General features: G+C 46.8%; 1 protein-coding gene across 1 annotated transcript; it reads right to left on the bottom strand.

The window, feature by feature from the left end:
* Positions 1-8,911: 8,911 nt before the first annotated feature.
* RPL8 (ribosomal protein L8) lies at positions 8,912-13,001 on the bottom strand. Its single transcript, XM_030020152.2, has 6 exons — positions 12,884-13,001; positions 12,577-12,721; positions 11,099-11,240; positions 10,486-10,704; positions 9,398-9,513; positions 8,912-9,111 (listed from the first exon to the last, which is right to left on the bottom strand). The coding sequence occupies exons 2-6, from the start codon at positions 12,712-12,714 to the stop codon at positions 8,953-8,955; spliced, it is 774 nt and encodes a 257-aa protein (XP_029876012.1). The 5' UTR covers positions 12,715-12,721; positions 12,884-13,001; the 3' UTR covers positions 8,912-8,952.
* Positions 13,002-13,237: the final 236 nt, after the last annotated feature.

Genomic DNA, 13,237 nt, shown 5'->3' with positions numbered 1-13,237 from the left:
TAAAGCCACTTTTTGATAATAAAACTGACCTACAGGCTGTTTTCTTGGAAGAATTCAATATAGCCTTAATTACATCAGCACAATTCTGAAATGACAGTGTCATTCTTCAGTGGTCAAAATAATGTGCAAATGTCTTCTAGTTTTTAACAATGAGCTAACCATGAATAATGAAAATGGGAGAAAAAAGGAAAAAAGGTTCTATGAATTAATCCAAAATCTAACTGTAGAAAATCAGGCAGTGCAGGAAAATAAGATCATTCCCTCCTTTTTTGTCTCTATACTACTTAAAATGTCTGATAATGTTAATTTTTATTCTTAATTTACAACTGCTATTCCAGTAATTTGGTTTATATTGCCCTAAGCAGTGTCAGCTGCATAGTTTGCAGCTTCCTGATGCATTTGCAGTTATGTCCCCTTTAGTCCTTACCAGAGCAAAATCTTTAAATGTTTTTCCCATATAAGCCAGTTCCCTAATCCACATTTTCATTGTCGTGATGTGCTGTTTCTGTTTTTGTACAATGACCAGGACTGGATGAATGCTTCCCAAGTGTGGTTTCACCTGAGCCATTAAGCGAGCAGTTATGTTCCTTTTCTGTAATGATACCTCTGTGGATACAGCTTTTAAAGGTATTGGCCTTTTTTGTAGCTTTATTTCTTGAAATGCTGCTCGGTTCTTGTCCATCACTCCTAAATTCCTGTCCATCGTTTCTTACGATTCTTTCTTACCAAGTTTCTCACTCTGGATTGCCAGGATCATTTTCTATTTAATATTTTTGTATTTTCTTGGAATCAAATCCCTTCCCTTGCTGTGATGTTTTTTACCTCCTTTTCTACCTACACCTGCTGTTTTGCTGTTAGCTGCTACAAAAGAACCTGGCTCTCCAGACTGGAGCCTTCTACATTTTACAGTGTGGTAGCTGCAGCCACAGCCTTGACCAGGTGGGCTTTGTCATCTCTCAAATCTTCCCAGAATTTATGTGGGATATGGAAGCTTCGTGCTACTGATGGCAGTCTTGAATTCAAATAGCTTGTAGCTTATTGGCTTTTGTTTGGGTTTTGGGGTGGTTGGGGCTTTTTTTGCTTCATTTTCTATCTTCAACAGTTAGTTTCTACAGGTGAATAAAAATGGTAGGTCTCGCTGGAATCTACTTTGGAAAAGGCGGCTGATTGAAAACTTGGACACTTCTTAATATACTTGATTGTATTTAAATATCTGGTAGGTGCTTTAGAGTCCTTCGAAAGTCTTCTGGAAGCAAATTTAAAAGCTTAGGAACATGAAGACTAGGTCTTCAAGACTTAACGATACTCACAAATTCCATCTGCCTGCCCTGCTGCGTGATTAAGAACAGGTGACGTAGCGGAAATTGAAATAATTCACTGAAGGGAGAGAGGTCATGCTCTGTGGAATCCCTTGGGAACTGGAAAGGGTGAGCGTGCTTTGCCTGGGCTCACTGGCAGCAGCTGGGTGTGAGCCCTCCCGGCGTGAGCTCTTCTGAACCACGGGCTTCCCCGAGCACCGCAGAATTGATTTCTAGCAGGAAGTTGATTAAGTGGCATATAAAGCATTTTCTATTCTTTTTCTTCTCTAAGATCTGTACCGAGTTGAATCCTCTGAGCACATAAAGGCAGGGAGCGGGCTGAGCGAGAGGCTTCGCAAGCTTGTTCTGTTAATACTTTCTACCTCTTGACGTTCGTTGCCGAGCCGCTGCAGGCTGATACGCCGGTAAGTGGCTTTAGCGGCATGACAGTTTCTTCTGGGTCAGGCCAATACGGGTGCAGAAATACCAGGTCAGGCTGCCTGCCGGGCCGGCACAGGGCAGTCCCTGCCTCCCCCTCGGCGTGTATGAAATCATTTGAAACGTGACTCCAAGAGTAGGTACGTATGTTTGCATCAAAATGAAGGAACTGGCGTTTTTTCAGGTGGCACCGCGTGGACTCACAAACACATCTACTTAGTCTCTCGTGCTACCTCCTTACCCGTGTGAAGTAGCATAAAATCCTTTCGCAACTAATATTGTTCCAATAATGCAACCGCAGGGAGGTGTGTCTGTTTCTAGCTATGTTGATACGGTGAGGGTTTAGAAAGAGAGAGATGTCAGACTGTGAAAAGCCAGTATTCTGCAGATCAACCCAGGTGTTTATCTAGAAAGAAATGTTTCCGATTGCTACCGTGGTTGTGTGTAAGGCTGAAATGCTGAAAGAGAACTGTGTAACCCTCCCACTCCGAGTCAGAGAGACCTGGCATTGGCTTTCTGAACGCTTCGGCAACCTGAACCAAAAAACTGCTGTGGGAATGTAGACTTACCATATAGCTGTGGAAGAAAACTTCAATCGTGTCATTTCTCTCGGTCTTCAGAGCAGTCAACATGATTTTGATGTAGGTTTTAGATTATGTATATATAAATCTGATTGAAGTACCAACAGCAAACCATAAATAAAATGTGGACTTAACTGAAGAATGGGCTAGTGGAGGACTCTTGTGTTGAATTTCTTAAAATACAATATAACGAAGTTGTCGATGGAAGAGACTCGCTGTGATGACGACAGGGAAATAAAGCTGGGGTGTCCTCAACTCGGGAAGGTAGCCAGGTTCGCTGTTGCCTTTGAATCTGTTCTAGCACATAAGGACCGACTCGTTTGCGCTGTAGTCGCTGGAGAAGAGTTGGCTGCACGGGAACGTTCCTGGGGGTCACTCCACCTTCATGCCTGCTGAGGGCCAAAGGCTTCTGTAAATTGCACTTGCCTCTCTTGGGTACCGAGTGGCAATTCCAGGGACAGGTGGCCTTTCACATTCCAGGTTGTCCAAAGCCGACGCAGGCTGCTGGATAGCTGCTCTTGCCTGTGTTTCCCTAACGTGCCGATGACCCAGTTGCTTTGCTCTAGCAGAGCGAGGGGCCATCACGTAAAAGGAATTTGAAGTGGGTGTGATGGAGAGCTAATGGAAACCTCTGGTTTACTGTGTTTGCACTTGGCACTGGCTTTGGAGACACGTAAATGAAAATACAAAATAATGGCAAATCACTGGGAGTTTGTAGTACTAACATTAAATAAAAAGCAATTTAAAAAGACATCCGTGGAAGCAGGTGACGCCCGAGTTTATCGTAGCTCGGTTCCGTTGATGTAACCCATCTGAGTGGACGTGCGTGTGAATTCTCTGGGAATTGACATGTTAGGAAAAAATAAGAATTCAAGATAAATTTTGGATGTATCCCAATAAATCATTACCAGTTGGGGTGTTGTTACAAACTGGGAGAAGAAAGCTTTTGATGAAGACGGCAAAAACACAAAGCGACTCCCACGAATGTGTTCTGTTCTCACACTTCTGTCTGAGAATTCGTTAAATGCCACAGGACAGAAAAGCCAATTTTTAATTTAACTTCTACGGAGACCGTGAAATATGTAATGATTTATTGATCACCCGACCCCCTGGAACCTTTTAGAATTTGGGCTCCTGTGGTTTTTACATTAGCTGAAAATATGGCCCAAAGCATTTCTCTTGGTTTTGACAATCGCTCACTTGGTAACTTCAACATAAGAGTCGGCGTTACAGTCTTGTTGCTGAAGCTTGTTTCCCTCTCTTCTCTTTGCAAAAACTCTCTGGGTGGATTTGCTCTGACCTTTTTCTACCTTACAGGGTTTCCTTGCACCTCCCTTTGTATTTCCTCCCTCCCCGCACTGGTGTGTCGCAGGCTGTTGATCCTCCCGAAACGCAGCCGCCTTCGGATTTATCCGGGGCGGGCGGTCAGTTTGCGGGTGTCCCGGTAAGACTGGGAGATGGTGGTGTGGGAAGCGCCGGAGAGGTGAGCCTTGCCCATCTCTGGATGAAGCCGTGCTTCTACCGTGTGCGTCTCGGCACAAGTCGAGGTGGCTGGTTGTGCAAGAGCCATCGGGCCGCTGAGATAGCGGTGGAGCAGTAGGTCGGAAAGGGATAACAACGTTAACGAGGGTGTTGCGTCATGATGAAGGAACTTGCGATACGTGTCGATGCTTAGGTAGGACTCGGTGATTCTCAATATGCCCTCAAAAAAGTATAAAGAAAATGCTGTTTGGTCTTTTGGTAGGTGGAAAATTGAAGCCCTTCTAAAGGAAGATTTTTAGTGCTTCACTGGTACGTATCTTTTTTTTTTTTTTTTTTTTTTTCCTTTTAGAACACAAAGCCTTATACTGGAAATAACCATTGAAATTCCTGCATGAACATTTAACGTCTTTCTTTGAAACAGAATTTGCTTCATTTCAAGATTTGTGATGTCCTTGTAACCATGCTAATCTTTACAGGAGATTTTTTTTATATTATTATTTTAATAATAAGCACGGCTGTAGTTTTTGAAGTTTGACTATATGTATAGTAGCTCATGTCCTCTGTGCAGCATTAGGGCTGGGAATTGAGACGCTCAACCATGAAGTAAGTATCGTGGGTATAAACTATATAAGCAAATCAATTGTGTAGTCTATCATGCTGATAAGAACAGCTGGTTTGAGCAAGAGGTTGCTGAATATGATATACTTCTAAAATATAACTACTAGGAGCGAATATAAAAGCATACAATGAGTTACAGGGGTAGGAGAAGCACAATACCATGCAAGGAAGCCACGTGTTTTCTATTGAACATGGTTTGTGTTTATTCTGCTAACTTAGGTTCAAAAGTATTTTTGTATTAAAGCTTCTTCAGTACAGCTAGGAGCTCAGAAGTCCGTCCACCTCACCACCAGCTTAGCAGTTCTCTTTCCTGCTCTCCGAGGTCAGCAACTTCTTAGCAGAAAGCGGGGTTTAGAGCCGGGGAGGGGACGACCGCCCTGCTGGCTGCTGGGGGGGAACCGGTCCCTCGCGCAGACGCAGGGCAAGGGGGCAGAGGGGGGATGCTCGAGCTTTAATTTCTTCTATTGGCATTTTACGGCTTTAGCGGGACCCGAGCTGTGTAACCCCGGAGAGCAGCGTGCTGCGCGATGGAGGCGATGCCGACCGAGGCTGGAAATAAGAGGGGCTATTTCCAAATGGTTTACTTCACTGCGTGGTAAATCTCTCACCCGTGAATCCCAGGACCAGCCGTAGATCGTGGTTAAATACACCAGATCCCAGTGACAAAATGCTCTTGATTTATCGATTGTCTGACTACTGTCCCACTGGATACTGCCGTGTTTGCACCACGTTTTTGTTGTTCGAAAGTAATAAGCCTACGCTGAGGATCGTGCCAGCCAAGGTGGTAGAGGCAGACGCCCTCCTTCTTCGCAGTGCCCCTGTCTTGTTTAACTTCCAATTTCTACAGCGTAAATTCAGAAGGAGCCGCTACCCTGCTCAGCTGAACCCTCCGCCTGCCGCGGGTGGCTGACGCTCCGTTCGGCCCACGCAGAGGCCAGTGACTTGCGTTAACTTCAGTCCCATTTCATTTTCGATTCGGCGCTTTCACAGATCCTCCCAGGCTGAAGCAAGCTTGTTAGTAACTCAACAGCATGTTTTTATGGTTTGGTGTTTTTCTTTATTCTTTCCTTGTCACATCGTTAGGTCTCTTAATTTCCCCTATTGTGTAATCTGCTGGAGTTCACTCTCTGTTCAACAGCTTGTCTTAAGTTAGACCTTCAGTTTGGAAAACATGTTTCAGTTTATTGAAATTTTTCATTTGGGGTTGGTTTCTTTAGAGCCTCTGATTTTTTATTTTTTTTTTTTTAGTCATTCGCTTTATTTAATTCCCTCTTTCCTCCCATTTCTTTTCATAAATTTTTAGCACCCGCAGCACTGGTGCTGGGGGGGAGCGTTTTGCCCCTGGCGAATGTTTGTCTCGTGCTGTGGTCACCTGCCAATATCACTGGGGCTTTTTTAATTTAAGTTACATGTTACCAGACTTGAAGTCTCTAGAGTCATTTCCCCTCCGAAAGAATTAAGTTCTGATACTGCCCTTCTGTGTTTTGTCCTGTCGGACCGTTTGGCAGCCTGGCTGCGGGTACCCACTGTTTCACTGGGAATCCCCTCCGCCGTGCACCGAGGGGCTTGGCTCAACGCCGCCGAGGGCTCCCGTGGGTGCCGGTGGCCTTTGTGCCACCCACCAGGGCGGGGGGGGGGGGGGGTCCTGCAGCCTGATCCTGGCAATCCTAAATCCTGCTCTGCGTGTACACACGCACACGTGGGCTCCCCACGATTTTTTCCAAGCATAAGGTTTTTTTTGTTCAAGCATAATTTTTTCTTGCCTGAAATTCCATCTCTGGCTTCGTCCGCTCCTCTAGTTAGGTTTGTCCGAGTAGTCCTGTCCTACTGCTCCGAAATGGGCATTTGCCTCAGGGACCGCTTCATTACCTATTCTTGGGCTTAAAGCTAATGAGCATGGAGGTATCTAATTCTTCCTTGGTCAACTGGCTTAAACTCCCTGTTCAGCAGAGTGAGGGGGTAATGTTTGGAACACACACTAGGATTTTTCACAACCCTGGCTTTCATTTCCAGGTATTCTTTCCCCAGGAGCGGTTAGAATGTGTTGTGCACGTTCAGGCCTATAGGGTGCAAACTTTAAAGACAAGCGGCGACTGTGTAGAAGACTTTGTAACAAGAAACTGTACTTCAATCATAGTTATTTGCAACAAGAGCAGTTGTTCCTCAGTTCGGTGAATGGGTTCAGATCTTCAAAATCCTCATGCTACTGTGTGAACTTAAAGAGACTTTTAGCATTACATCCTGTATATTTACATTAAATGTGTGTTTGTAGCTGCCTTCCACACTATAGTATGGTACTTATTTGTGTAATTACTCGATACCTACTGTCAGAGCCTGGCATCAGCCACCACGGCGGCAAGTGTTGTCAGTAAGAATCTCCCCCTTCCCTAGAAAATATATGGAGTGAACAAATCCAAGCATGGTTGGAAACCGCTATTTCCGAGTCCTTTAGGTGCGTTTAATGGAAACTGTTCTGGAAGTTCTTTGTAGCAACAGCCTAAAAGTACAGCTCTCATGTGGGGAAACTTCTACTGTATTTGATGTATTGTGAAATCTTTAACTTGGCTCTTGTTAAGATACTCCTTTGAACATTAAATACCTTTTCTTCTTCTGATACTGTTTGGGAGAAGGAGTGTTAAATTTAGATCCATGGCAGAAGAATGCAGGCAGGCACATAAGAGCTTCTGGCCTCGTGGCAAAAACATGAGACGTGAACTTTCACAAAGTTGGATGATGGGGGTATATAAACAGAAACAAAACTTGCTTTTTAGATTTTTTCCCAGATGTGATCTGGTACCTTTCTTCAAGATGTGGGGTTGGCTTTTTTTTTTATTACCTTTTCCTCTCTACATGTATGGCCAGTGACAGTATTATTTTTGTGGGTGGATACAGAAAGTAACTTCTTGCTCTGCATTCCACTGGATTCCTATCAATATAAGGTCATACTCATATGTGGAGGTCTGGCACAGACATTTCAGGATCAGTGGCATTATGTTGATTGATTGCTGTATGTGAACTACCCTGCACCTTAAGGGAAAGAATCTTCTGCTCTGAAGAGCAAACATGTTTTTGCATTCCGTATACCTTGTTGTGTCTTTGACATGGATCAGTGCTTTGCTGTTTGGGAACATCTAGCCCATAGAGGAATCCACGTCTATTCTGGTAGCACTTCAGCTATGCAGCAGTTAACCACAACAGACTGAATGACACGACTAAAGAAGTCTGCAAGCGAGTCAGTGTTGAGAACCTGGACCTGACTGACTTGCAGCAGCAGTGGGGATACTGGCTGAAGTCAAGACAACAGCCAAGGCCTGGAGCCGCAGCAGGTGGGGAGTGCACTTGTCCCAGGATTCCAGTTTGTTTGTTTTGCTGCAGCAGGTACGCACACGGCAGGGAGCCCTCCAGACCCGGGCACCCCCCACCCCGCAGCGGGAGGCAGCCGAGAAGGGGGTGCTGTGACCCAGGGCGCACACCCAGGCCGCAGCAGCGCAAGTCTCAGCTGAGCCGCAGAGCAAGCGGAGAGCTGCTACGGTGCCCTCGACACCGCGCAGCTCCAGTGAAACCAGAGGTGCTGCAGAATGTGAACAGGAGCCCTGGCTTTAGGCATGCTCAGTGAAGTTGAGCTCCAGCTGCTCTGATAGATTTTTACTTTTCTCCAAAGGCCAGTTCAGGAAAGCTGTGAATCATTAAGCCATTTTGCAATAAACGCCACAACTTCTATCTCCCTTCCCACCCCTCCAAAAAGCTGGCTTTTCACAAGACTGCTGTTCTTACAAAAATACAGCTTCCTTGTGAGAAGCATTAGTGCTGTTTCCTATGTTATTACAGTACCTAGGAATATCCACTCATGAGAAGCTGGACCCCACTCTGTGAATGGCCTGCAAAGGAGAGAATTTTGAAGCTGTTTGCCCTTTCCAAACATGGATGAGTAAAGGCAGCAGGCTGTGTGATACTTGCGATACTCACAACTTCTGAGTTTGTGCTCAGAGGGAAGGATCTTTGACTTGGTTGGAGCTTGATGGTTCAAAAAAAGGAGGCCCAAACTTGACAGTAAGAGTAGCTGGAACACTTGCTCTGGAAGGAGTTCCACTACTCTCACAAGCTTTTCCTCCAAAGAAACACAGCAGATGATAACAATGGAAAACAATTACGTTAGGGCCTATGAACTTAGAAAACTGAGCACCCTTCACCCATTTCTGCTAGATTCCTCAGTTAAACCAGGTAACCAAAGGATTACTCGATCAGCCTGTAATGCTTTGTCAGGCCTAAGCAACCACATAACTAGGCCACTGTTAACATCACACCTGGGCCCAAGAGCATCTACACCAAGTGTTACTGCAGCCTGTAGTACCAGCTCACTGGCTGAAAGAACTCCTGCTCTTCAAGGCAGGGGAAAAAACCCTCATCTCCCCTCACACCTTCCCCTCTTGAAGCTGAATATTATCCCTGTTTTAGCCACACTTCAGCAACAGATAACTTGAACTTCACACAAGCTAGGTTTTAAAAATTTATTCTGTAAACTCCATACTGGGTCTTCAGTTCTCCTTTTCCTGCACAGTCTTTGTTCCACGCAGTCTACCCGTACGACGGGCAGCAATGAGACCGACTTTGCGCCCGGCAGGAGCATCTCTCCTGATGGTTGAAGGCTTGCCGATGTGCTGATGGTTACCACCACCAAAGGGATGTTCTACAGGCTGTGGAAAAGGAAAGCCAGTCATCAATATAATTATTAACAGAAATGAGTAATGATGTTTAACAGCAATAAACTGATTTAAGGGAACAAAAAATTTAACCGCTTCATTTTTCATGTATAATGCAGTAACTATCAAGTGCTGCTAACTACACTAATTAAATGTGCAATTACAGAGTAATCTGTGAAGCTTTTTTTCCATATATATGCCAGACTCCTCCCCATATCAAAAAAATCCTTTCTAAATCATAAAAAAGGAAAGTGAAAACCCTAATTGAAAATGGACTCACATTCATGGCAACACCACGGACACGCGGCCAGCAGTTTCTCTTTGCCTTGTATTTGTGATAGGCACGGCCAGCCTTCAGGATGGGCTTGTCAATACGACCTCCACCAGCAACAATTCCTGAAAAAAAATGGCAGGAATGTTAACATGCAAATGTAACAGACAAGAGTACAAAAGAAAGTGTTTCAGAACGGGACTAATTCCTAATAATATTCAGGTTCTAAGAATAAGCTTCTAAAGACCAATCTCAAAACAATCCCAGCTGTGTATTCAAGCTAATATTTTCCAGCCAACACTAACAGTGAGATTAGACTCAAGGTACTAGCCACACATTAAGCAGCCTGCAAGGAGACACATACTTTAATTGCTGTTCTTCAATCCATACATACAGGATTGAGTTTAACACTTCCTAAAGCACTACCAGTTTTATTGCTAAAATTTCTTGGGTAACATTAACAATAGTTTTTCAGCTAAAGAAAGTATGAATTGAAAGACTTCAGGGGACTTTCAAGTACTTTAATACCTAGTTATTTCATGATTTATTTCACCCATTAGTAACAGACCAGATAACTCAGTTTCAGAGGCAGGCAAGTGTCACTTGCTGACCATGTACTGCATCCATCTCAGCTGTCAGTCAAGTGTACAACAAACCTGGTAAAACCTCTGCTTCTTGACAATGATATTGATTCCTTGTCAGGTCTTCCAGAACACTTCACCCAACTGACAACACCTCCAGCAGCTAAGCACCTCCAGCACTACCCCTATAGACTAGGTCGCTGTATCAAAGGCAGGAAACCATCAATGCCATTTTCTGCAGTTTACAGGCTGAGCAATTCCATTACAGCTTGAGGACAATGAGCATCTACTTTTCTGTCCTCTCACTAGGTAAACCATCTCCAAATTTAAGTCACCATTAACCAAAAGTAATGCAGGCATGATATACGTTAGGCACCTGTACACAGAGTGCACAATCCTGGGTGCAACCTGTAAATGATGCTATTTTCAAGACGGTATTAGAAACTGGGGCCCTGTTTGAAAGCCTGCTTAGCATTACGTAAACTCAGTAACAAGTTCATAGTTGTCGCTCCTTACCAACAACAGCTCTGTTTGCAGAAGAAATCACTTTCTTGGAGCCAGAAGGCAGCTTCACTCTGGTTTTCTTTGTTTCAGGGTTATGAGAGATAACGGTGGCATAGTTTCCAGAAGCACGGGCCAACTTTCCCCGGTCACCGGGTTTCTCCTCGAGGCAGCACACGATGGTGCCTTCCGGCATGGTGCCAACAGGTAGAACATTGCCGATGTTCAGCTGAGCTGCAAAGGGCAATCAGAGCATCAACAGCTTAATTCAGGCTCCTGTACTTGAATTACAATTCTATTTAACACAGGCCTCTGTGCACAGAAGAAAGGCACTGCATAAACACTTCAGTAGCAACAGGCAGGGGCACTTTTTGTTGTTTGACTTGAAACACAAGTTTCACGTGCAGCGTTACAGAAAGGCAGGCAAAATTGACAAAAACTGCGGTTAGGCTTGTTAAGCAAAACAGGCTGTGCGAGGAGATGGCCATCTCCAAGAAGGAAATCTAGGTTTGCTTGAAGCTGGTGGAAACCACTGCTTTGTGATGGCTCGCAACTGCACTTAAAAACAACGACATCTGCTTTAGTGTTCTGAAGCTGCCCAGGCAACGCACTTTCCATCCTAACTCACCTTTCTTGCCGCAGTAAACAAACTGACCAGTATGAATACCCTCAGCAGCAATGAACAGCTCGGTCCTTTTCTTAAACCTGTATGGGTCACGGAAGGCAATCTTGGCAAGGGGAGCGCCTCGGCCAGGATCATGAATGATGTCCTGTTGGAACGTAGATGTGCTTTAGAACAGGATACAGCGTTTGTCATGGGTTCTGCAGAAATCAAAGAACTAGAAAAACTGGAGATTATTATTACTACCGGAACAATTCTCGCTAGGATCCCCCTTTCTCAGAGGGATCTTGATTTCTCCTGACGTGAATGAGTCAAAGATTCACATTTGTAAGAATACAACCTCAAGCATCTGTATCACAAAACAATGACTCTGGTTAAGTGTGCTGCTTGAAACTAATTGTGTCTGAACTGTTTTATTCCCGACATTCTGGAGATAGCAGATCTCTCCATACTAAGAAATTCACTTTCACTAGTTGCCTGATCACCTCTGGGCAGAGACAAAATTGGACACAAGCAGCAATTTCTGAGAGTGTTTTTTTAGAATGGAAATGTTTCTAACCTTCTGATTCCAAGTACACTGGAGTTATATAAGCCCCTAGATGAGGATGCACAGACTTATTCTTTCTTTTTGCCTTGGAAAAGGATATCAATTCTGTTCCTGAAGTACACTGAGACTCTGATACACAGCCCTATATTTAGACTACAGCTAAACGACTAAAGCTGTTTAAAATGTGTCTGTTTTCTAGGAAAGCTCAAATATTGCTGGTGTCCAGTATTAATGTTTTTTCCACTGTTTTCGACCCTGTTGGGCAAAACTATCCCAGCTGAAACCAGGACAGTATCACCCAAGTCAAACCCACCTACCTGCTTTTTACCATCAAACTTACTTATGGTGTGAAGAAAGTTCTTTCTACAGCCTGACGATGGCTTTTCAGAAAGGCTGAAGAGATGGCTAGATGTTCAGAGCATCTAGCTAGGTACCCAAAACCCACCGACAGCACACCCCAAACACCGTACCACAGCCCAAACCAAAGCACTGCCTTGCCCCCACGCCTCAGGACTAAGACGATGGGTACCGCTTAGCATTTACGAAGACTGATTATTTTTTTTTTTTTGTAAGACGCAATCAGCTATGAGGCCAGCTCTCCCCACCCGCGTTTCCTGAGGTACAGGGAGTTCTTAGGCGACACAAGAGCAGGGCGACGTAACTCTTGCATCAGCAAAGCTCCAGCAGAACACCGTACTGCTGCCCGCTCCTCTACAGAAAGGCCCTCAGAGGCCGGCAGCAGCCGACCCTTCCAAGGCACACGGCGGCCCTGACTGAGGCACAAACAGCCGAAGGCCTTTCGGCACAGCCGACGGCGCTGCCCAGCCCTCGCACCGGCCGGGGGGCTTCGGGCCCCGAGGCCTGGGGGGGTTCGGGGGCGCCTCGGCCCTCCGCGACGAGCCGGCCGGGGGCCCCTCCGGCCGCTCCCGGCCCCTACCTTGACGATGCCCTTGATGTAGCCGTGCCGCTCGGCGAAGTCGACGGCGCGGAGCTTGGCCGGGCCCTTCCTGTGCTTCACGTGGGCGCGGAACACGGAGCCCGCGCCTTTCCTCTGGCCACGGATGACGCGGCCCATGGCGCTCCTGCGGGCAGAAGGCGGCGGCCGTTGGCGCCCGCGAGGGCAGCCCTCACCCCCCCACACACCCCTCCCCGGCCGTTAACGCCCGGCCCCGCCGCGCCTGAGGGGCGGATGGCGGCGGATGGCGGGGCCGGGCCGGGCCGGGCCGCGGCGGCCGCGCTCCTACCTGCGCTCCGGCCTCGCTGGGAAAGAAGGAAGCGCTCGCGTCACCGCGGCGCCAAGGCCCTTCCGGCGCGGGGGGAGGGCGGGCGGTAGTCGCGCCGCCGTGACGTCACGCCGCGCCGCTGCCAGGCAACCGAGCTCCCGCCCTTCCTGCGGCGGGGGGGTGGGCGGGGGCGGGATGGGCGGGGCGGGAGCGGGGGTGGGCGGGGCGGGAGCGCGGGGGAGAGCCCCGCCCCGCCGTGACGTCGCTGGAGGGGCGGGGCGAAGGCGGTGGGGGCTGCCCGCCCCCGGGAGCCGCTGACGTAACGCTGTCTGACGTCGCTCTGACGGGCTGGGGGCGAAGCGGGCTCGCAGGCTG

The sequence above is a fragment of the Aquila chrysaetos genome, chromosome 7 (assembly GCF_900496995.4).
Source record: "Aquila chrysaetos chrysaetos chromosome 7, bAquChr1.4, whole genome shotgun sequence".
Lineage (NCBI taxonomy): Eukaryota > Metazoa > Chordata > Aves > Accipitriformes > Accipitridae > Aquila > Aquila chrysaetos.
The sequence above is the reverse complement of the archived record's forward strand: the minus strand, read 5'-3'. Positions and strand labels throughout refer to the sequence as shown.

What these genes read in the sequence shown, in the direction of transcription:
- RPL8 (XM_030020152.2), bottom strand. Translation starts at nt 12,714, where the DNA reads ATGGGCCGCGTCATCCGTGGCCAGAGGAAAGGCGCGGGCTCCGTGTTC. An exon ending in ACATCAAGGGCATCGTCAAG is followed by an intron (nt 11,241 to 12,576) that starts GTAGGGGCCGGG and finishes ACGTTCCAACAG; the next exon opens with GACATCATTCATGATCCTGG. An exon ending in TGTTTACTGCGGCAAGAAAG is followed by an intron (nt 10,705 to 11,098) that starts GTGAGTTAGGAT and finishes TGCCCTTTGCAG; the next exon opens with CTCAGCTGAACATCGGCAAT.